The sequence below is a fragment of the Scyliorhinus torazame genome, chromosome 14 (genome assembly GCF_047496885.1).
Source record: "Scyliorhinus torazame isolate Kashiwa2021f chromosome 14, sScyTor2.1, whole genome shotgun sequence".
Taxonomy (NCBI): Eukaryota; Metazoa; Chordata; class Chondrichthyes; order Carcharhiniformes; family Scyliorhinidae; genus Scyliorhinus; species Scyliorhinus torazame.
This window is the reverse complement of record NC_092720.1, coordinates 100,508,863-100,533,887: the sequence shown is the minus strand read 5'-3', so window position 1 is coordinate 100,533,887 and position 25,025 is coordinate 100,508,863. Positions and strand designations below refer to the sequence as shown.

The 25,025-nt window shown below is 38.9% G+C and overlaps 1 protein-coding gene across 1 annotated transcript in view; it reads right to left on the bottom strand.

Annotated features, from left to right (window-relative positions):
• Positions 1–897: 897 nt before the first annotated feature.
• LOC140389911 (solute carrier family 25 member 36) overlaps positions 898–25,025 on the bottom strand; it is a 98,661-nt gene continuing 74,533 nt past the window's right edge. The window contains exons 4-7 of the mRNA XM_072474552.1: positions 22,162–22,262; positions 10,828–10,894; positions 4,533–4,822; positions 898–3,460 (exon numbers count right to left, since the gene is read on the bottom strand). Of these exons, the coding sequence (XP_072330653.1) occupies positions 3,267–3,460; positions 4,533–4,822; positions 10,828–10,894; positions 22,162–22,262 (652 nt within the window). The 3' untranslated portion in view covers positions 898–3,266. The remainder of the gene's footprint in view (positions 3,461–4,532; positions 4,823–10,827; positions 10,895–22,161; positions 22,263–25,025) is intronic.

Sequence of the window (25,025 nt, the reverse complement as noted above, 5' to 3'; positions counted from 1 at the left end):
CTATAGCCACCAATACATTCAAATCCACTGACCATACTTCAGATACTAAGAATGGGCACTTAGGAAAGTCTGAAGAGCAAAATATCTAGGAAGCCATACAATGGCATGTTGGCATCTATCACCTCCTTCAAGCAAGGGGTCTGGAGGGCAAAGATGGAATAGCGATCACATCTGCCAATTAATTGTCTTTTGTCCAAAAAAAATGTTCTGCGAAATGGCCAAGTGATATGGACGGAGAAACTTTTTTATCCAATCTCTTTTAATTCATTGATGAGCAGCCATCCTTCTCCAGTTGATGTTTATACCAATACCTATACACAAAACAGCATTGTTTCTTTCACAGTCTGCACAAAGGACAGTTAAATCTTTAGACAAAGGACTGCATTCATTTATCAGCAAACCTTTTAGTTTATTCTGGTCTTTTCCTCAAAATTAATTGAGAAAAATATAATACCTCATTCCTCACTGTAGTAGAATTCATTTGGGATTGCCTTATCACTCAATTTGATCTTAGATTATGTCAATTATTTGAACAAAAGTACCAAAATTGTTCAATGAACTGAACCAAAACTGGCTCTTATTCAATAATAAAGCCATATGTAACATTGTTTTACTCAGACCAACACCTATTAATACAGAAGTGTAAGATTCTATACAAATGTGAGAAGAATAATGCTCATTAAAACTCGAGTGAGTAAATCTGAGCCATGTGTTACTACAAACTGTGGTGTTACTTAAACGGAATATACAAATATTGGTGAATTTGAAACAACATCGGATGAGAGGCATATCTGTGTGAACTTGGATAGGTTTTCTTCTAGCTGGTTAAATATAAAATATACTGTATTTAGAAGCATACTGGAATACCATATAAACTGCATACTAATGAAATTGCAGTAGAGTTTGCTAATGTTTTGTTTTAATCCTTTGCAATGCAAAAGCATCCAAAGCACATAAGGACTTAAGAATTAATGATCTTGTACAGAGTACGTACATACATTATTTACATCCAAGGATGCATTACTTCAAAGGATCAAGCACACTTTAGAACTGGAATTGAACAGCAATATTGTTGCAAGGTATCAATGTTTACTAAATTGGCATATTGACCTTACACATATGAGGATTTCAAATTCTGTTACAGTTTGAATGATCCCGTAATTAATGGTATTATTGCAACATTAAAAATAAAGGCTCAGCAAAGTAGAAGCTGCATAACCCCAGCCCAAGTGCAAACCAGATTCTTCCAGGATACAACATACTGAGTAATGAGAAATAACCATTAAGTAAAAAAAAAGTCACAGGCATTATAGCTAACACAAGTCTTGTGCGTTTGAGATTTTGTAAGATTATTTTTGACAATAGCTTTACACTTACAAATAGGTGCAGATGTCCAAATTGTAAAACCACTTCAATACTGCTTTGCTGCAACTTTTTGACTAAGTTATAGCATTCCAGTACAACTTGCCAAATGCACCCACGACTCCATCAGCTGTATTGAAAAAAGTTTTCATTAAGTTGTAAATAGATTGTGTGCGACATATCCTTCAGTTACCTAATTTTAATCTGGACAGTGCACAGATTAACTGTTTCTTAAGATTAAAAATGTTTAATGCAGTTTCTGTCCTCAGCTCAACAGAACTTGTTTATCCATAAACGATTTAGATAAACAAAGCTGAACGCTATCAAAATATGGAGAGTTCTTGGTATGCTCACTGAAGGTTCACATTAGGTTCAGACAAATAGTTCAAGGCAAAAGGAGATTTTAAAATTTAAAAAAAATTTAAGGTTTCAAGAAATGCAAAACTGTAGGTTGCAAATGCTTAATCATGTGCTGTACTAACAAAACCCCCAAAATATAAATTATACAAGAGTATGGATCCAGAAGCGTTTGATATTGCAAAATGCATAGCTCGACGTAAACTACATTAGACTAAATAGACTTGTCAAAGATTAAAATTTGACTATTTATGAACTGAAACCATCAGAATAAACAAAATCCACAAGGCAGAAAGGCCACAAAGTGCTTGAGGAAATTTTCTCGACAAAGTCACCTACTTCAGCATCAAATTCACACTGGTATTACATTTCTTTCTTCAAACTGCTCCATTTGTAACATTGCTCCATTTGTAACATTAACATCTTTTTCATAGGTATCTATAGGCTGATTGCCTTACAATGCAATTATTCTTACAGTAGATTTGTTTCTCTAACGATTCTGAATACAGCCCACATATATCCCACAATACAGCCCACATATATCCCACAATAAGTCCATGCAATATTTTAGAGGGAACACTAAACAAATCAATCTCAAATTATCTTGCTTTACATTCATTAGTCATCTTTTAGATGCCAAGTAAACCAATTATAAAACAAATCACCAGAGGACCACATATAGAGTTCAATTAGGTTTCTGCATTGTTGTGTATTAAAATAACCAATTTACTCTGTGATCTGGTGGTTCCTTTCGGGAAATTACAAGACCACCATTTTTCTGCGTGAAGTTCTTGTGCCAGGTTAGATTGAAAGTGCTGCATTTCTAACATTATGCAAAAATTGTAAAATAAACCCTCGCGCCATGATTTCAATATCGATTAAAGAATTAAAAATGTTTAAGTTTTCATTTTTCTGATCAATAAAGGTTGCTGTAGATGATATGGGCGAGGATCTCAGCTACCATTGATTATGGACGGATTCCAATATTCTTGGCAAAAACATGCATGGTAATAAGGATAGATTTGCTTTGCACAGAATATCAGTTAAGTCGCGGGGCTGTAAAGTATTATGCTGAATGATTAAAAAAGGTATTCAATCGACCACCAACATTGAAAGTTTTCGGGAAAAAATTAATACTGATGCAATAATTAACAAAGTGAAGGGGCTGTAAAGAATTATGTTTGTATGACTAAAAAAGGTATTCAGTCAAACACCAACATTGAAACTTTTAGGGAAAAAATTATAATACTGATGCAACAGTGAAATATGGTATATAAAGAAACATAAAACAGAGATAACATAAAATTTAGATTTGTTCAACTGTTCCCTGACAAATGAAGTAATTCGGTCTTTTTAGTCATTGCCATGGTGACGATGCCAGCCTCTCGACAAGAGAAAATTTTCTTCAGGAATCAGACATTGAGACTTAACAGCAGATTACATTTTCACAATTGACTCATCTTTTTCAGTGTTAAAATCTATCTGGGTTTTCTGGTCCAGTCAAATCCTTTGGTCTTCCATGTTCTTACATTAAATCACCATTTTCATTATCCATCAAGCAGATAAACTACGAGCTCATAGGTGGCCATCATTATAGCAGTGTTCGGAATCTGTCTGACCAGATGAGTGATAAGACCACGATAGAGGGATCTGTAACCTTCTTCAGATATTACTAATGAGAATGTCTGAAAAAACGATCTGTACTTTGTTCCTTCCTCTCGTAGCCTCGTTCTTATGACCTCTGTGTAAACAAAATTTTAAATACTCAATTTATGGTCAAAAAACCTGTGCCTCAACAGTGCCATTGTTTAGTTTCATTTCATCTGGGGACCTTCACAGCCAGTAAAGAATCTAGTTTTAGTCTGGGTTAGAAATATAATTCCCAAATTCTCCCAAAAAATGTTCAAATTCACAGTGCAAATCCACAGTGCACTGTCTCATCTGTTTCCGGAGTTTAGAAAGACATTTAGAAAGCCTATTTGGTTATATATCTCTAGGTGTGGTTTACAGAACACTTCATTCATTCTGAATAATCCGATGTTCCAGGCAATGTTGAAAAGCATTAAAAATTTGTAGATGATAAGGCAATAACTTTAAATCTACATTAGGTCACTGACTTTTAATAATCTAATTTCAGCACTTCTGATCAAAGGAGCAGCCGGAGGTGGGTATCCCTCATTTGGTGCACAATTCACAGGCTGGTATAGTTTACCGTAGGTTTATATTTAAAAAAAATAAATTTAGAGTACCCAATTCATTTTTTCCAATTAAGGGGCAATTTAGCGTGGCCAATCCACCTACCCTGCACATATTTGGGTTGTCGGGGTGAAACCCACGCAAACACGGGGAGAATGTGCAAACGCCACACGGACAGTGACCCAGAGCCGGGATCGAACCTGGGACCTCGGCGCCGTGAGGCAGCAGTGCTAACCACTGTGCCACCGTGCTGATCGAACCGTAGGTCGATATTTAACAGTTAATTTAGTACAATATAAAATAAATCATCACATAATTTTTGTGGACCTGGTATATGCAACAGGGCAAATGGGCTTGATGCCATGAACAAGTTGTCGCTCCAAAGTCTTTAATATATACACAGGTAGAAATTCTCTTAACAAGTCAAAGATAGTCTACCATACAAGAAGTAATGCGGGAATATGGGGATAGGAGGAGAGGAAGGATGGAGAAGTGAGGGCCTGACAATTGGAATACATTTTATAACCCTAGGTTGAAATGCATTTAAAAACAGAACATGTATACAAGATCCAGAAGAGACTGGAAAAAGCAGCAAAATACACACAGAAAATACTAACCATGAGGATATGCTATACTGGTGGCACATGTTTTAGATGTTGCAGCAGCTAGCATCAGGGCAATAAAGTCAGAAGCATATTTTACAGAATCTTCTTCAGGATCCATGTTTGAGGAGGTCTTTGATTGCATCAGTTTTTGCTTTATGTTTTCATAAATTACAAAATGAATCACAGTCTCAGAGATGCCAGCGTAGGAAGCAGACATTCCTCTGTAGAAGCCTCTGATACCATCAGAGTGATATACTCTTCGCACACATTCAAAAGCATTCATTCGCCTTTCACCTCGGTTCCTACAAAAATGACGAAGAGATAATAATTTCAATTTAAATATGATGATATTATTTTCACCCCCCAATACCTTCAGTACCTTCTAACAGAAGATAGATTATAGCACGAGCAACTGGCTATTCATGAGCAGATAAACAATTGTTTCCAAATATCACAACAGCCAGCTTCATCAGTCCTTAAAACACATTATAACACAGTAAATATGTAAGATGCATTACAATTGGGGTAGTCAAATAAATATCAATAGGATTTCCCTAGTATTAAAAAAAAATATTTGAGCTATGGCTACTTTTTTTTTTAAAATTTAATATTCTGATATTAAATATAATAGCACAATGTAGTCTCCTAATGTTGGAGGGCAGTGAATACTAAAGCCAGAGATGGCATTTGCCAAGATTTGCTGCGTTTGCAGTTTTGGAACACTGTCATTGAAGAAATCATAACACCGAAATACATTTAATCTACTTATTTATAGGAAAATAGAAAATACAATCCTGATTTTTACTCAAATAATTTGTAATATATTATTTTATATAATCTGAGTGGAAATGGTTGACACTAAGAAGAATTTGCAATTATGATTATATATTTACATTTTCCATCTATTAGTTATCTTTTGTGTACGTGGAAAGTAGATGCAGCCAAAGCTGGCATAGGAATGTTCTATTATAATCACGTGTGTGCTTGTGCATGTGACAATGTACGAGCTACCTTAATGAACTCAATATCTACACAAGGAAATTAAACAGCATGTTACTTTTTCATTCTGGTACAGAAATAATTGAGGGACGAGTGTATTTGTCTCAAGTCAATATCATGTGATTTTGGCATAAACTCACCTATTTCCTTCAAGCTCTTGAATGGAAACCCTCTGGTTTCAGGGCTTTGTCATTCTTTGGTGCCATTACTGTTATTATGTTTATGTTAATTTGGATGCGCCCCTGACCCCAATTCAATATTAAGTTTCTTTGGGGCATCTAGCATTCAGACCTCTTCTTTTTTAACTAATGTGGCAGGGGGATGGGAACCGATGCAGGAAGTTGGAAGGTAGTAAAACAGGGACAGAAACAAAAGGCAGTAAGGGGAAAGTGTAAGGCAGAGAAGCCACAGTCAAAAATAAAAAAGGGTGACAGTACAAGGTACAGTGACTGAGGGGAGCTCAGTGAATAGGACAGGAATACAAAAAGGAATAAAACGGGAAGTGAAAACATTAATGGTAAGCGACGCGGCAGGTTGTTACAGGAAGATGTGGGTTCAACGACAAGGAAAATTAGGAGAAAGGTTAAGAGGAAATATAACTTAGGAGAGGTTACTGATCGAGGTGTTAAGATACAGAACAGAGGTAAAAAAGCCAACATAAGTGTTCTTTACCTGAATGCTCGTAGTATTCGGAATAAGGTAAATGAGTTGATGGCGCAAATCATCGTGAATGACTATGATTTAGTGGCCATTACTGAAACATGGTTAAGGATGGTCACGACTGGGAGTTAAATATCCAAGGGTATTAAACTATTCGGAAGGATAGAGTGGATGGTAAGGGAGGTGGTGTAGCTCTGTTATTTAAGGATGACATCCGGGCAACAGTAAGGGATGACATCGGTGCTATGGAGGATAAGGTTGAATCCATTTGGGTGGAAATCAGGAATAGTAAGCCGAAAAAGTCACTGATAGGAGTAGTCTATAGGCCACCAAATAGTAACATTATGGTGGGGCAGGCAATAAACAAAGAAATAACTGATGCATATAGAAATGGTACAGCAGTTATCATGGGGGATTTAAATCTACATGTCGATTGGTTTAACCAGGTCGGTCAAGGCATCCTCGAGGAGGAGTTTATAGAATGTATCCGCGATAGTTTCCTAGAACCGTATGTAATGGAACCTACGAGGGAACAAGCGGTCCTAGATCTGGTCCTGTGTAATGAGACAGGATTGATTCAGGATCTCATAGTTAGGGATCCTCTCGGAAGGAGCGATCACAATATGGTGGAATTTAAAATACAGATGGAGGTTGAGAAGGTAAAATCAAACTCTAGTGTTTTGTGCGCAAACAAAGGAGATTACAATGGGATGAGAGAAGAACTAGCTAAGGTAGACGGGGAGCAAAGACTTTATGGTGAAACAGTTGAGGAACAGTGGAGAACCTTCCAAGCGATTTTTCACAGTGCTCAGCGAAGGTTTATACCAACAAAAAGGAAGGACGGTAGAAAGAGGGAAAATTGACCGTGGATATCTAAGGAAATAAGGTGGAGTATCAAATTGAAGGAAAAAGCATACAAAGTAGCAAAGATTAGTGGGAGACTAGAGGACTGGGAAATATTGAGGGGGCAACAGAAAGCTACTAAAAAAGCTATAAAGAGTAAGATAGATTATGAGAGTAAACTTGCTCAGAATATAAAAACAGATAGTAAAAGTTTCTACAAATATATAAAACAAAAAAAGAGTGGCTAAGGTAAATACTGGTCCTTTAGAGGATGAGAAGGGAGATTTAATAATGGGAGATGAGGAAATGGCTGAGGAACTGAACAGGTTTTTTGGGTCGGTCTTCACAGTGGAAGACACAAATAACATGCCAGTGACTGATGGAAATGAGGCTATGACAGGTGAGGACCTTGAGAGGATTGCTATCACCAAGGAGGTAGTGATGGGCAAGCTAATGGGGCTAAAGGTAGACAAGTCTCCTGGCCCTGATGGAATGCATCCCAGAGCGCTAAAAGAGATGGCTAGGGAAATTGCAAATGCACTAGTGATAATTTACCAAAATTCACTAGACTCGGGTGGTCCCGGCGGATTGGAAATTAGCAAACGTGACACCACTGTTTAAAAAAAGGAGGTAGGCAGAAAGCGGGTAATTATAGGCCAGTGAGCTTAACTTCGGTAGTAGGGAAGATGCTGGAATCTATCATCAAGGAAGAAATAGCGAGGCATCTGAATGGAAATTGTCCCATTGGGCAGACGCAGCATGGGTTCATAAAGGGCAGGTCGTGCCTAACTAATTTAGTGGAATTTTATGAGGACATTACCAGTGCGGTAGATAACGGGGAGCCAATGGTGTGGTATATCTGGATTTCCAGAAAGCCTTTGACAAGGTGCCACACAAAAGGTTGCTGCATAAGATAAAGATGCACGGCATTAAGGGGAAAGTAGTAGCATGGATAGAGGATTGGTTAATTAATAGAAAGTAAAGAGTGGGGATTAATGGGTGTTTCTCTGGTTGGCAATCAGTAGCTAGTGGTGTCCCTCAGGGATCAGTGTTGAGCCCACAACTGTTCACAATTTACATAGATGATTTGGAGTTGGGGACCAAGGGCAATGTGTCCAAGTTTGCAGACAACACGGAGATAAGTGGTAAAGCAAAAAGTGCAGAGGATACTGGAAGTCTGCAGAGGGATTTGGATAGGCTAGGTGAATGGGCTAGGGTCTGGCAGATGGAATACAATGTTGACAAATGTGAGGTTATCCATTTTGGTAGGAATAACAGCAAAAGGAATTATTATTTAAATGATAAAATATTAAAACATGCTGCTGTGCAGAGAGACCTGGGTGTGCTAGTGCATGAGTCGCAAAAAGTTGGTTTACAGGTGCAACAGGTGATTAAGAAGGCAAATGGAATGTTGTGCTTCATTGCTAGAGGGATGGAGTTTAAGACTAGGGAGGTTATGCTGCATTTGTATAAAGGTGTTAGTGAGGTCACACCTGGAGTATTGTGTTCAGTTTTGGTCTCCTTACTTGAGAAAGGACGTACTGGCACTGGAGGGTGTGCAGAGGAGATTCACTAGGTTAATCCCAGAGCTGAAGGGGTTGGATTACGAGGAGAGGTTGAGTAGACTGGGACTGTACTCGTTGGAATTTAGAAGGATGAGGGGGGATCTTATAGAAACATATACAATTATGACGGGAATAGATAGGATAGATGCGGGCAGGTTGTTTCCACTGGCGGGTGAAAGCAGAACCAGGGGGCATAGCCTCAAAATAAGGGGAAGTAGATTTAGGACTGAGTTTAGGAGGAACTTCTTCACCCAAAGGGTTGTGAATCTATGGAATTCCTTGCCCAGTGAAGCAGTAGAGGCTCCTTCATTAAATGTTTTGAAGCTAAAGATAGATAGTTTTTTTGAAGAATAAAGAGATTAAGGGTTATGGTGTTCGGGCCGGAAAGTGGAGCTGAGTCCACAAAAGATCAGCCATGATCTCATTGAATGGTGGAGCAGGCTCGAGGGGCCAGATGGCCTACTCCTGCTTCTAGTTCTTATGTTCTGCTACTAATACTGCCGCAATTTGAATAATCAGCTTATTTGCTTTTGTCACAATCCCAGTTGGTGTTACTGCCAGCAGTCAGGTCCCAGAGCAGAACACAGACTCAACAGATCGTAACTTTTATTTGGTTTCATAAAGAGACAGGATGAACAGAGTCACAGGACTGCCGATTAACTTTTAACAAAAGGTAAAACATTTAGTAAGTCAAAATAAATTGACTTTTATACACTGCTCCTTCACCCTACCTATATCTTTCCAAGTTACAAAACATATCTTAATGTTCAGAGGCCATGTAAACCATCAGGACAGCTATGGTCAGACGCACCGTATCTGAAATGAAGTGACAGATGCCACTCAATTCAATTTCTGTGGATTTCTCTACAAATCCCCCCCGATGCTTGTCACACTGTGAGCCAACTGGATCTCTGACTTCCACACGAGTGTTTCCAAACTCCACTCTCTAAGAACATGCTTGGAATCTTCCCCAAAACAAAACTTTCTCTTGAATGCTTTTGCCAAAGATCCACTTCCAGGATTTTAACCTCTCCTTTTTGTATTCCTCTGCCTTCGATTGCCACATGCATTCAAGCTTCCACACAATCGCTCAGGTGCCCCGCCATGCCAACAGAGCACTACTGCTTCACAGGCTGCATCAAGATGTCACCAAACTTTTGATTTACCTTCGATGTCTGGTTTCTCACACCTAGCCAACTTTTATTTTTAAAATTTAGAGTACCCAATTCATTTTTTTCAATTAAGGGGCAATTTAGCGTGGCCAATCCACCTACCTTGCACATTTTTGGATTGTGGGGGCGAAACCCACGCAAACATGGGGAGAATGTGCAAACTCCACACGGACAGTGACCCAGAGCCGGGATCGAACCTGGGACCTCGGCGCCGTGAGGCCACAGTGCGAACCCACTGTGCCACCGTGCTGCCCTACCTAGCCAACTTTTAATCTGTTCCTTGCAGCTGTCTCTTTAACTCAGATCACTTTTTATGCGTTTTACTTTTTATGCTTTTTTCTTGAATTCTTCACCTTTTTGTGCTTTGTTCCTTTAACTTAAAAGAATTTCTGCAGCTCCCTGGTCCTGTCCAGCTTCTCCTGGCTCTAGCTTGAAACTAACTCAAGGGTCTTTCTATCCTAGGGTAGCCCCTAATTGTTAAGCAACAACCTAGTTTTCCTTTAAGCCCTGTTTGCTTTCATGTTGTAAACCCTCGTTACCATGCATTCACCTCATTCAAACAAAGGTTATTAACTCTTTCAAATACAGAAACACAATCTCTTTTCTGGTTTAGTCACTTTTGCATCTCAAACAATTGGGCATATTTTATAAAAATTATATTTCTGAACCAACACGAACCCTGGAAATTGGGTGCAAATATACAAACGGATTGTATCGACAGCAAGTCCTGCAATAGCATCCAATTAATTCTGATCTTGGTTTAAAAGACTTTTATTGTTAATCATGTCATATGGGAAATCAAGGCATTGCTGGAATTCACTGCAATATAAAAAGAAACCTGCCAATACAAAGGCTTAGGCACTTGGCCATGTTGCATATTCATACAGCAACGCAAAGCAAAACACATTTAACAGCATCCATTAAAAAAATATCCAGGTGTGGAGCTTCCAACATTTGTTTAACTCTGAAAAAGGAACAATGTTAGTTTGTATGAAAATATATATTGTATGTTAACAAGTTTTAGTTTTCCCTATTAATACTAAAATGAACAAAAAAGGTCCTATTTACCGTGCTTCCAATTGCAAGCGTGTCTTTATTAGCCAAATGGGATTGGTGGCTGTAATAGCCGTAAAGCCTGGGAAGAAATAACAAACACTCAATACCAGGTCTATGAACACTGAATCAAGAGCTGATTTTAATGGTCTACTTAAGCAAATCCACATTTTAATATCGGCTGCATATTAAATACACATTAGCAATTTAGGAATTTGGTGATGCTTTATTTTTCAAACTAACAAATGTCCTCAAGTTTATTGAAATAACAAATTAAGATTGACATTGTGAAATAGAAATATGCATGCACTGGCAGGTCTGCGCTCAAGTAAATTTTACTCGTCTCCCAGAATAGAAACACTAGTCACACAAAAGGGTTGGAGGAAAGGTGGTGGGAATTGCTTTGCTCGTAGCGAGAATGAAACAAACTTCTTCCTGAATGTATTTCTATATCACCTCAAACAGTGATCAGAACGATTTTCCCAGAGAAAGGGAAAAAGCTGCAATAGCTAACTAAAAAATATTTATGAAATGTGAGCTTCCATCATTTCCCTTTTTATATTAAGTGAAAATATATTGCTGTTCATAGCTAGAGGCAAGTCAGAAACTAAACTAATCCTTCAATGGAAATTCTATTTACAAGATCACTGAATTTTTATTTCAAATTTCATTAAAAGATTTTGGTGAGTTCCTCTCATAGCACAATAGGTAAAAGCACGAACCATGAACAAGGTTCCAGATTTGTGCCATGCTAGTTGGTAGTTGCTAAAATGGAAGTCAAATGAACTAAGTTAGTTCAAGTACCTGCCATTGAACCTGTTAGAATGTGGGAGCTGCACAGCTCAATGTCCACAAGTGATAAAATAACCTATTGATTCTCATTGTGTAGGCTGATACTGATGAACGACAACGTGGGGGAGATTGCAGAGGACTGTTGACATCTGTAGAACCAACATGCATCAACATCCTCTGGAATGGAGGGGAAAAAAATTAGAAAAGGGAGAAGGGCATGAAGTGTTTGCTGGCACCTAATACATACCGCAGCTTCGTTAGTCACTAATGTGAAGAATGAGTGGAAATAAAAAGCACCTCAATGTGATGATAATGTAGACAGATTCTACGATAATTCTGAGCTATGCCAATTCAATAGTCAACAATTCTCAACATCAAATATAAAATGTGGGCTTTAAACTAACAATGTACTCTGTCCAGACATTAACTTAATCTTGTTGTATCTGTTTTTAATATAGACAAAAAAAACATTGCAAAATGTTTCTTTACATTAATTCCAATCACAAATAAATATCCAGGAAGTCTATAGTGTTAATTATTAATTTTAAAGCCCAACAAAAACTTCCTCCTCAATTTACTTGATGCCAGCCAGTCAATTCTGCAACTTCAACTCTTGACTTCCTTGAGATATGCATAATGTATTACATATGAGGAAAGTAGCACCCCGCCAGACCCCTGCCACCAATGTGGCTTCAAGTAAGATTTTTCAGCTGGTAAGTGCTATACTACTCTGTTACTTACTGCAGTTCTTGGTAATTTTTAATCTGTATATATATATACATTAAAAAATGTGACAATCAAGAGTTTTATGGTCATCATTGAAGTCCATTAAGGCTCATTACACCAACTATTGCTTTTGTTATTTGTATAATAAGCAAGTCTGTAACACAGGACTATAAGGAAGGGCATTCACAAATCTCTCAGTTTTGAATTGTTTCTCAGGACATTCAATCAATAAAAGCAGAAAATGGTAGAAATACACAGCATCTATGAAGAGAGAAACAGAAGAAACCAGGTCCGTTACCTCTCATCAGAACTCCATCTGATGAAGGGTCTCAAACCTGCACTGTTTTGTTTCTCTCGCCACAGATGCTTCCATACCTGCTAAGCATCAACACCATTTTCTGTTTTTATTTCAGATTTTCAGTATGCACAGTATTTTGCTGTTATCTAAACAACAAAAAGTAGTTTTATAACATGGATAATTATTATTTTCCAAAATAGGTGTCACAACCAAGACCAGCATTTATTGCCCATCTCTAGCTGCCTTCAAGGCAGTATTAGTGACCCTTCTTTTTGAATATCTGCAGCCAATGCATTGAAGTCACTATCCTTTTTAGCTTACTGATTTAATGGAGTGGCCCCTTCAGTGAGTACTTAGCTCTTGATGACAATGGTGTTGTACTGTGGTTACATGCAGGCTAGACCAGGTAAGGTGGTCGGTCTCCTTCCCTAAAATGACATGGGTTTATAATGGGATTCCTGGAACTGTTTTTTTCTGAATTTCGTAAAAACACTCATGCTCCCAATCAGCGATGACCTTCACTACCTATCTTCAAATCTGAAACCTGATTAACAGAGTGTTGTAAATGGTAGCTGGTGCAATGTAACTAACATACACACTTGAGAGTGTTCACATACAGGCAAGACATAAATGAAAGTATGCGGTGCATGTTTTTAAAAAAATGATAAACAGTATTCAGAACCAAGACTATTAAATACTACTGGTACACATTACACTATTGGCTGCAATAGGCGCTCAGTTCAGTACTCACAGGGTTAAAGCTAGTCGTTATTTCTGCTTACACTGACGATAGGAAGTGACCTGCTGATGTGTAGCATGGGATGACAGGATTTCACTCTTTTCTTGGGAGAAATGTACAGTATGCGCCTAAAATAGACACAGGCTTTCTGTATCACAACAACAAGCAGTGACCTTATCAGATGAACTTGCAATACTGTACCTTTTGGTAGAACTCAAATAATTAATTGCAAGTCTCATTCAAGTTGAGTTTTTTTCCCCCCTCTTGAACGACTGTGAATTAAAAACAGGGCCAAAATGTGATAATGAAAAAGCTTATACTTAAACATTGGAGTACTGAATCTTTGCTATTTGCAGCATAGCAAGGTAGTTTAAGATCATAAAATACCACTAATGGAATACTCATACAAAATTATCACCACCAGTCGTACACCATCAAAAAAAAAGGACAATGTTATTTGTTAATATTTTGGAACAGGTATAAATGCTAACCTCGTCTTAAAGTCAAAATGTAGCAAATTTGCACAGCAAATCAATAGAAAAACGTTTACAACTTCAGAAGCCTTGGAATATTACATTTTTGCTTCCAGAAGTCTACCAAATAACCATTAAGAAATCTAGGATGTTCTCCAGCGCTTGTATAATCTGGAGCATAATCTTCCTTATGCTGCATGCGAGTGACATCACCAAGTATGTACATGTTAAACAGTAATGATCATTAATTGAGCTACGTTTTTGAATCACTTCTCAAGGCAGATTGTATTACATTTTTACAAGGAAAGATATTTGGAATGAAAATGAGATGGAATCAGGGATTTGTGTGAACGTATGACAACATGGTAACCACTCTTCTAAACACTTGCACTTTTGCAGAAGTTCGCCCAATCAATATATTTGCAGAACTGTGGAGATAGTGCAGTGCAGTGCAGAAGTGTCAGTTTTTTGGTATTTCTTTGGGGAATCTGCCCATTCCAAGAATCCAATGTAAGGTTCCATGGGATAGCATTTACCTTCCTAAAACAAAGAAACACGACAAAACAGAACAGATACCACAACATTGGTCAGGTTAAAGGCCACATTAGATTATTCTCTTGAATACGAATTATGGACAAATTCAAAGTCTAAGAAGGATGAAATGTAGTCTTGCAGCAGTATTTTTTGTGATGCGAGTAAGCGATGGTCTTGATTTAGTGCTTGTCCGCTAAAATTCATGTAATTAATGTGACTATGAAACAAGATATGTTTTGTGGTTGAATCAACTACTTAATTAAAATTGGTATAGATAGACACTCCACTTCAAGAGTTTTCAATGAACTGTGTCATGAACCATAAGATGCAGACTGTCCATTACAATTCCTTTTATGATCTTTCAAGGAGAAAATAACTAGCAAATGGTCGTTCGTGCGCCACTCAATCACATCTTCTAGTCACATGCTATCATGGGAAGAAGATAGAGAATTATCAAAAATGGAAGTTTACCAGACAAGACTGCATTCATTAGTTGCAGAAATACTTTTTAATATTCTCCTTTCTGGACTGAGCTATGAATTAACAGCATTTGCAGCTAAAGTGGCTATTCATGCTTGAACCTCATTATGGCGAATGATCAGGGAATACACAGTATTGGTCTCCTTATTTAAAGAAGGGTGTAAATGCATCGGAAGCAGTTCAGAGAAGGTTTACTAAACAAATACTTGGATTGAGTGGGCCGTCTTATGAGGAAAGGTTGGTCAGGTTAGGTGTGTATCCGCTGAATTTATAAAAGTAAGGCGACTAGATTTAAACATATAAAAATGCTGAGGGGTCTTTTTTTTTTTATTTTAGAGTACCCAATTATTTTTTTCCAATTAAGGGACAATTTAGTGTGGTCAACCCACCTAACCTGCACATCTTTGGGTTAGGGGATGAAACCCACGCAGGCACAGGGAGAATGTGCAAACTACACACAGACAGTGACCCGGGACTGGGATCGAACCCAGGTCCTCAGTGCCATCGGCAGTAGTGCTAACCACTAGGCCAACGTGCCACCCATTTTATTTGTAGAATGTGATCTATTCTACATTTTCTTTTAAATTCAGAGTCTCAAATTATTTTTTTTTCCAATTAAGGGGCAATTTAGCGTGGCCAATCCATCGACCTATCTTTGGGCTGTGACAGTGACCCGGGGCCGGGATCGAACCTGGGTTCTCAGTGCAGTGAGATAGCAGTGTTAACCACTGCACCACCAAGCCACCCTCGCTGAGGGGTCTTGACAGGGTCCAAGTATGGAGGATGTTCCCTCTGGTAGAATAGCCTAGAACTTGGGGCCACTGTTTAAAAATAAGGAGTTTCCCATTTAAGACAGGGATGAGGAGAATATTTTTTCTTTGAGGGTTGAGAGTCTGTGGAACCCCCATTCAAAGGTCAGTGGAAGCAGAGTTTTTGAATATTTTTAAGATAGAGGTAGAAAGATGAAGTAGAAAGCAAGGGGGAGGGGGTGGTGAAAGGTCGGGGGCAAGCCGGAATGTGGAGTTGACGTTACAAATCAGATCAGCATGATCTTATTGACCGGTGAAGCAGCTTGAAGGGCCGAGTGGCCTAATCCTGCGCCTAATTTATATTGATCTTCTTGCAACAGAAATATCAGTTTATTCTTTAATTTCAAACAGGACTAAATAGGTTTATGAAAAATAGTTCCAGCCAGGTTCATTTCTTGAAGTCACCCTGAAACAAAAGTTGCTAAATTCACATGGGATTAAGAGTAATTGATTAGCTTGGATAGAAGACCAGCTAACTGACAGAAGGCAGTGTCAGGATAAATAGATCTTTTTATGGTTGGCAAGATGTAACTAGTGGGGTGCCATAGAATTCGATCCCCTGGCCCAACTATTTACAATATATATTAATGACTTAAATGCAGTGATAGAAGGTCCTGTAGTCAAATTTGCAGATGACACTAAAATGGTGGGATCGTAAGTTGCAATGAGGAAATAAGAAATTTACAAACGGATATAGATAGATAAGGTGAGTGGGCCAAAATTTGACAGATAGAGTTTAACGCGGATAAGTGTGAGGTGATCCATTTTGGTCAGAAAAATGGAAAGGCAAGTAAATGGAGAGAAACAGTGCTTCAGAGCTGGGTGTCCTCATGCATGAAGTACAGAAAACTAGAATGCAGGTACAGCAGGTGTGCAATCGCATAGCTAGCCCCAGGGAAGTATTCTGGGAATCCAGAAGTGGTAGGCAAATGGTGAGGCCATCAAGAGGGAATCATTGGCTTGAGCCGGGGAATTTGGATGCGAGGTTCTGGGGATGGGAGGAGAAAGAGGAGAGCCGGCTGTTTGAGGGGATGGAGGGTAGTTGAGAGCGGTGTAGGAGGGGCCCAGCCAACCATGTCCCTATATTCTGGTCATGCCCAAAGGGGGTCAGTTTTCAGCACCATGTCGGAGGTCCTGCATGTGGATCTGCAGCCGGGTCCCCTAAAGGCCATAATTGGGGTGTCGAACTTGCCAGAGTTGCAGACAGGAGGAGGGGGGGGGTGCAGATGTTTTGGCCTTCGCCTCGTTGATCACTCACAGGTAGGTCCTGTTGGAGTGGAGGTCAGCTTCTCAACCCCCCACCCCCCCCCCCCCCCCCCCACTTTGAAACTGGTTGCTGCCAAGCGGTGGGGGACGTTGGGTTTTGTTTTGTTTTGTGTAAAAATGTCCACGTGTTAAATAAATAAAAAATTCAAAAACAAAAGTAATGGTTGAAGGGTTATGGAGAACGGGCAGGAAAGTAGAGTTGAGGCCGAAATGAGATCAGCCACGATCGTATTGAATGTTGGAGCAGGCCAAGAGGGGCTGAATTGCCTATTCCAGCTCCTAGTTCTTATGTGGCGATCGACATACATAACCAGATACATTCAATTAGATCTAATCTTCATGTCCAATGGAAAAATCAATGTTGTTTATTTTGTCATTTTAAGCCAGATATTCAAAACACTGAGCTGATTGTGGAATCTATTAATGGTCCAAACCCTTTTCATGCATGTTCTAAAATTTAGGTCCTGGGCCCAAACATCTTCAGCTGCTTCATCATCGACCACCCTTCTATCATAAAATCTGCAGTGGGGATCCTCAGATAATGAAGCAGTCCTTGCTCACCTAAACATTATTTAGACTTTGGCTATTAAGTCACTAGTAGCATTTGCACCATGCAAGCGGCAGGCAAGGACCATCTACAACAGGAGAGTACCACATAATCACCTTGTGACATTCAGCAGCATTGCCATTATTGAATTCCCCCACCACTGCATCATGGGGTTCACTATTAACCAGAAAATTAGCTGATCAGTCACATAAATAATGTAGCTACAAGCAGATCAGAGGCTGTGTATTCAGCAGTGAGCTCGATTCCCCTCGATTCCCCAAAGCCTTTTCATTATTCACAAGGCAAAAGTTTAAGAGTGTGACGGAGTACAATTGTCTGAATGCCTGCACTTCCCTCAACACTCGAGCAGCTGAACACCATCCAAGACAAAGCAATCCACTCACCATCTTAAATATAGACTCCCTCCACCACCGGCACCCTGCGGCTGCAGTAGGTACTATTTACAAGATGCACAGCAGCAATTAGTCAAGACATCATTGACAGCATCTCCCAAACCAGTAACCCCTACCATTTGAACAACAAGGACAGTATGGAGTACCACTACCTCAAAAGCTCCCCACCAAGTTACACTTGTTGTTCCTTCATTGTTACTGGTCAAGATTCTGAAATTCCCCACCCCCACATGGATTGCAGTGATTTAAGGTGGTGCACCTTCACAAGGGTAATTAGTGGCAGACAAGAAATACGGGCCTTATAGACAAGAAATGCAGATCTTGAAAGCAACACCCAATCCAGGAATGAATAAAAAGATTGGCTTGGTAGAGAGCCAAACAGACCAGTCAGGTTACAGGTTTGATCCCTAATTTATTCGGAGGCAGATTATGTAATCTAGGGCGTGGTACGAAATGTGACAATTTTCTCAGTGCCCCATACTGAGAGCAAGGAAGGGTTGAAATTAGCCTGGGTACTCAATGTTGTCCAATGGCTTCGGTTGGAAGTGTTTGCAAGGATGTTGGCAATGACAGGCTTGCAACATGATGCCTCTGCAAACGATCAGTCTTCTGATATTTGCTATTCATGCTCGTACTAGATTAAGCAATTTTGTAAGATGCCAATGATTTGGAACTATGCTCTACCTCAAGTCAGCATCGTTGCAGAGAAAGTTAGAAAACTGGATATAGGTGGGGTGACAAAAATGGAACTGTTGTGAGGGAGAAGGAAAATTGAAAACAGAGATCCACTCAAAGGCTCAAAATATGAAGTTGCATGTCGGGAAGTTGTCAAGCTAACCATTTGTGACATTGCATTCTTTCCCCATCAGGAGGGTTCGAATAACAATTCTATCTATGTTCATAATCTAATGATATTCATAATGTATATACCGGATATATCTGCACTTATTCAAAACTTTGGCTATTTCGAAAAGCGTATGGGAAAGAGTTCCGCTAGATTTTATAATTTTTGATGTTCTCTCCTTGATTTTCATTCCAGTATCCTGGGCTAGATTGAAACAAACCTTCTGGGATGAAAAGCTAGCAAACTAAACTATTCCATTAGTCAGCTTTGTAACTTCCTTTTAAAAGGGCTCTGCAGCAACAGTAAATCAGAGAAAGGTGAGGCTCCATTCAAAGTTTTAAGGAAGGTGAAATTTTGGGATGGGTTGATATTAAGTATAATGTGTCCTAGTTAACTGCTTTGTTTGCCAATCAGACCCATGCACACTTTGGAATACAGTGCTTCCTTGCATTTCAGTGGTCAGTTAACAACTTGTACCAAAGTCATATTCTATAGAGTGAGCTAAAGTGGACTGAGTGGATATATTAGCCAGAAAGACAGTAAGCAAGTAGTGGCAGACATTTGAGGTAATTCATGAGTCTCTCAAATACATATCCCAGTAAGGAGGAAAGATCTTAAGAGAGGGTTAAAACAATCATGGCTAACCAAGGAAGTTAAGGATAAATTTAGAATCCAGCAAAGGAGGACTAAAAAGATAATAAAGAGAGAAAATAAACTACGACGGCAAACTAGTGAGGAATATAAAAACTGACAATAAACTAAATATATAAGAAGAAAGAATGATGTCAAAGTGAACATAGGCCCCTCAGAAAATGAATCTGGGGAGATAGTTATGGGAAGCAAGGAAATGGCACAGGAGGTATACAGATATTTTACATCAGTCTTTACGATGGAAAATACTTTGAACATTCCATTAATACTAAAGCATATGGGGGAGGAATTAAATACCACCTCCATCACTAGATAAGTAGCATTAGACAAACTATTAAAGTTATTTATTGAAACATCTCATTACCTTTCTTTTTCAGCAATTTTCCAAACTATCCACAAACTTCAGAGGAAACCTTCTGTTCTAGCAATTTTCATACATGGTCACTTGGGCTTCTAGGCTATCACCCCAGATAACAAGTGAAAAAACTGAAACAAAATCTGTTTTCTGGAATTTACACGACTTTACGACTTATGTTGTTTCCCATAATTTCATCAAATAAAAAATAATTGTGTTGTAATGCAAGGCATGTGTGAAAATATCAACTAACCAGTGAGGTTAAAGAGAACAAAGGCCATCCAACCTGAAGACAGATCCTCACATCACAAGGAATCCACTGTGACTGATCTAAACCATGAAAGTTTGAGCACAATTTTTTGTTTCAAGATATTGGTCTAATGTGGTTAACAAACAATTTTAGGCCAACAAAACAAACAGAAAATGACACCACATCCATGCATTACTAAGTAAATTCACATGAGAAAGATTTGTATTTCTTCTGTGAGAAATGAAATCTTTTATTATTAATCCTGCTGAAATATTTTTAGTATAATATCCTGGATTTTACTTAAGGTTTTGGTGATAATTTTACACCACAGTTTTTGCCATCATGCCATTAAGAAAATGCACGTTAACATTTTAAAAAGTGAAGGGTTGAAGGTGAATTAACTGGGCATCAAACTAAAAGCCAAAGATATTATTCTTCCATGACTGATACTTTTATTCCTTTACACCCTATTTTCTCCAATTCTGATGCACTAACACGTGTTGCCAAACAGTTGCAGTGATGTGGTATTGTTGACTAAGTGGTCATTCTTTTGGGAAGAGGACTTAAATTAAGTTATTATGCCACTGGGGTGGCAGAAGCAAGAAAGAATTATTCTGCCCTATGGCAGAACAAGCAAGAATTATTCTGCCCTAAGTACATATGTGCCTTTCAAAAGAATTCACTGTTTGGGAATTAAGATTTGGAACCTAGTTGAATGTTCCACCAATCTATCCCAATCCAAGTGGAGCAGCAGAGTTCCCCAGGGTGTCAGCAATTAATTCAGATGAGGCCAGAGATCAAATCCGGCACCTTCCTGGTCTGTGTGACTCAGTGCTACAAAAAAACATAACCATTAAGCAAATCAGGAAAAGTTCAATGCTTAGTTTTCACTATTCATTTTGAAAGGATGTGGGAGAAGCAATTAAACTAAAGATTGTCTTTCAGTACAGTTTGTGAACCACAGTACCAATTGAAAAAGAGTAGGGTCAGCAACTTGAGACATTTTTGACACCTTTAATCAATCGGAAAGTACCCAGTGTCAGTTTGTCACCCATGCTATTTTAAAAATTTCTTTTACTCTTTTTTAAATAGCCCGATTAAAATGTAGTCTTGCTTAAAACTATCACAATAGTAACACGTCATACGAACTTTCACAGTTGCAGTTATCCCTTTTTTAGTGCTGCAATTTTAAGTTGATGTTTTAATCTAATCATACAAATGACTAACTTTACACAGGAAAAATAATTTATGAAAAATATTATTTGTCCATGCCTAAATGTTTTAGATTATTGGAAAAACTGATCTTTAGTAACCAAAATGTCATTTCAAATCCAATTGCTCTCTGCTTTATCTAAAATACTTTAATAACTTTGAACTTAAATTTATTAATCATGGGACACAGATTACTCATTCTGTGGCATTTTCTGAACATATTACGGATAGCTCTGTTGGATAATTTAGTTGTTAAATGGATTAAGGTGATTTTTTCCAAGTGTATCTCAAAAACTGCAACGAAGAGGGAAGGGAGATTGGCTGAGCATATATGTAAAAGATGCTCAGCCAAATAGTTTAATTAGATAAGGATGTTTAAATTTAGTCAATTGAAGTAGTCAATTTCCCACCTCGCAACCTGCTAAAAAAGATGTTAATTATGTAGTTTGAAAAATTGACAGTGAATACAAATCTATGAAACAGCTTCTAAATATTTCTTGTCCCCAAAGCCAAGTTAAAAGCTGTGTTTTAGTAGCTAGTCTTTCATTCTCTAGAATGAGATAATTGATAATTCTCCTGATGAAACCTTATGAAAACTGAAATTTTTGAAATTTGTTTGATCACACAAAGATCTCTATACTAAGAAAGCATTTTATGAAGTGGATATTCAAACTAAAATACTAAACACTGTCCCATAAACTTGCAATATGTATCCATACAGACATCAGTCTCCAATTTCAAAGGAAATTCTGAAATGAAACAATCGTGATCACAACTGGCATGAGACCTTGTACATAAAAACTGCAGAGACAACATTTTTGACACACTCGAGCTTAAAATTCATCTAATTTTAAAGATTTGGAAATTTAGATTTTCAACCGATTCAAGACTAATCTCTGTAAATTCTGTTAAGTATTTTCCTTAAAACATTAAGAAAGAAGCAGCACTCTTTACTCTTACCTGCTACTCCAGCCGAGACCATATGCACCTGGCTGGAATCTGGTTCCAGGATAGCATTCAACTTTTCCTTAGAACTGGAGTAAGCAGCAAAGTAAATCGCTCTACAAGAGGAAGTAAGATTACACCAATGAACATTTGGCTGTAGCTGAAATCTAACAGTTTACTAAAGATTTAAATACAATTACAATAAAAACTTCTGTAATTTTTCTACACAGCATCACATTTTTGGAAAATAATCTTTATTATTGTCACAAGTAAGCTTACATTAACACTGCAATTAAGTTATGTGAAAATCCCCTAGTTGCGACACTCCGGTGCCTGTTTGGGTACACACAGAGGGAGAATTCAGAATATCCAATTGACCTAACAAGCACGTCTTTCGGGATTTGTGGGAGGAAACTGGAGCACCCGGAGTAAACCCACCCAGACACGGGGAGAACGTGCAGACTCCGCATAGGTAGTGATCCAATCCGTGAATCGAATCTGGGACCCTGGCGCTGTGAAGCAACAGTGCTAACCACCGTGCTATCGTGCAGCCCAAAGGTGTGTGCACCTTAGTCTCATTTCAAAATATTTATTTCCCATAAACAAAAAATGGATGAAAAGATGTAAAAATGCACATTTCAGAAGAAGTGAATGTATGAGGGAAATTTGATACGATGTTGCATTCAATTGTTCTCCAAGTTATTTTGAACAGGCAGGCAATTTAAGTACACACCCCTCAAATGTTTTTGCCAGTTGCACATGCGTGGTAATTTAAAGGGGCCGGCTTGTGCGCGATACGCGCAAAATGTTTGGGCTGCTATGGAGGTTAGAAGGAACAGTGATTGCATTACACCATTCAGCATCTAAGAAGGATGTATGTGTGGAGTTCACCATATTTTACCAGTGCTACAGATTCGGCCACGATAAAGATCTTGAATCAGATGCCCTACTGACTGACTGATCCTTATTCCTTTAATTTTATTCTCTTCTCAACCTTTGCAGTTTTCTTGTATCTCAAACAGTCATGCGTCATTGATGCATGCTAAATGCAATCCTATTCTCATCTGATGCCTGTAAACTTTCTATATCATCATTTCTTCACTTGTTGGTTCAAAATCCTGGAACTCCCTCTCCAATAGCAGTGTGGGTGTATCTCCACCAGAGGGACTGCAGTGTTACACAAGATGGTGGCTCACCCCCACCATAGAGGGCAATTAGGGATGGGTAATAAATGCTGGCACAGCCAGCAAATCCCACGTTGTGGAAATGAATAAATAAAGACCGCAGAGTTGAAAGATTACTTCTGAATAATGGCTACAATAAAAGGTCAATATTAAAAACAGAAAATGTTGGAATCAGAGGTCAATCTGTACCCGCAAAGCAAACAGACAAGTTAATATTTTGCATGTGGACAATTTACAAAAATACTTGCTAAATTTTGCATTTTACTGGAATAATTGAGTGTGATGGTCCAAAATGTGGCATACTTCCAAAATTCTCAACATCTACAACAGATCTTCTTCCTTGCCTAGGTGGAGAGATGCAAAATATAGAGTTTGACCATTTGAGCCAAAACCAGCTGACTGGTGTTGCTCTTTTTAGCCTTAGTTTATTAGCTCTGATTATGTCACCTTTGCTCACGAGGCACGAGCTCAGGTATCTTTCTGATACCGCCACGTGGTTCAAGCTCGAGTTATGATTAATAAGTCAGCACACCGCTTAGTAAGAGTTAAAACGGTCATTTATTATATACAACAATTAATGCTTACACAATAATCCTACTATCTATATAGAAACCTATCACTACTGGCCAATACTTAACTTTAGGAAGGGCCCACCAGGTCAGGGAAACAAATGGCTTATCGAATCGGATCTGGCCCGCGGAATTCAAATAGGCTGATACGGGTCGATGGCTAGGAGTCTTTATCGGGTAGCGATCGCTGGAGTCAAACTTACTGTTTCTGGTCGATGTTCTTGCGAAGGTCTCGAGCAGGTGAAGAAGGGAGAGAGAGAGAGAGATCTGAACTTGGCCCCTCACTTTATAGGGCCCAGGGGCTTCCCGCCTCTCGGGGCGGCCCTTGACCCAGAGTCCCAAGTGATTGGACTAGTTCCCAATCACCGGGTTCGATATGTCCAATAACGGGGCGATTCCTCAGCCTTTTCGGTTAGCCATTTTAAAATCTGGTTTTGGCCAAATTAATAGGGAATCAGCCAATTTAGGTGGCTACAGTCCCTCCTTGTGATCCTAACACGAAGGATCACATAAATTTTGTCCTTTGCATTCCCTGACCGTTGGGGGGGGGGGGGGGGGGCACCTCCTACATGGCCACTACTCTGACCCTAGCTATGCACAAAAATTTACCTAAACAATTCTTGAGGGCGCTATGTCAGGCAGGGGCATGTATCTACAAAATAAAAACTTGGAACCTCTAATTGTACCTAAATACACTCATCAAGCATTGCATCATCCTATCTCTCTAAAACATACAACAACAATCATAACATTCCATATATTCTTTCCTGGCTTGGCAGTCAAGCTCAGGATCATACATTTTTTTTTCATGAAAGTTTGTACATCTTTTTATTTACAGGAAAACGCAAGTGCTTTTTCTTTATTTTTGTATTATAGGTTGCGGGGGTCTGGTCATACCCGAACATAGGGGATTGGATCCGATATACCGGGGTTCGAGCGTGGTACGCTCTCCTTCTCCACTTGCGGAGGACTAGTCTGTACTGCACAGCAGAGTATGGCCAACGCTAATAGTGCTTCGATAACGTACGACAGGGAGTACCAAGTTATGAACTTGGCACACCAGGATAATGCAGCGTGGCTGGTGACTGGGCCCTCGGTACTGCGGGGCAGTGAAACATTAACGGCA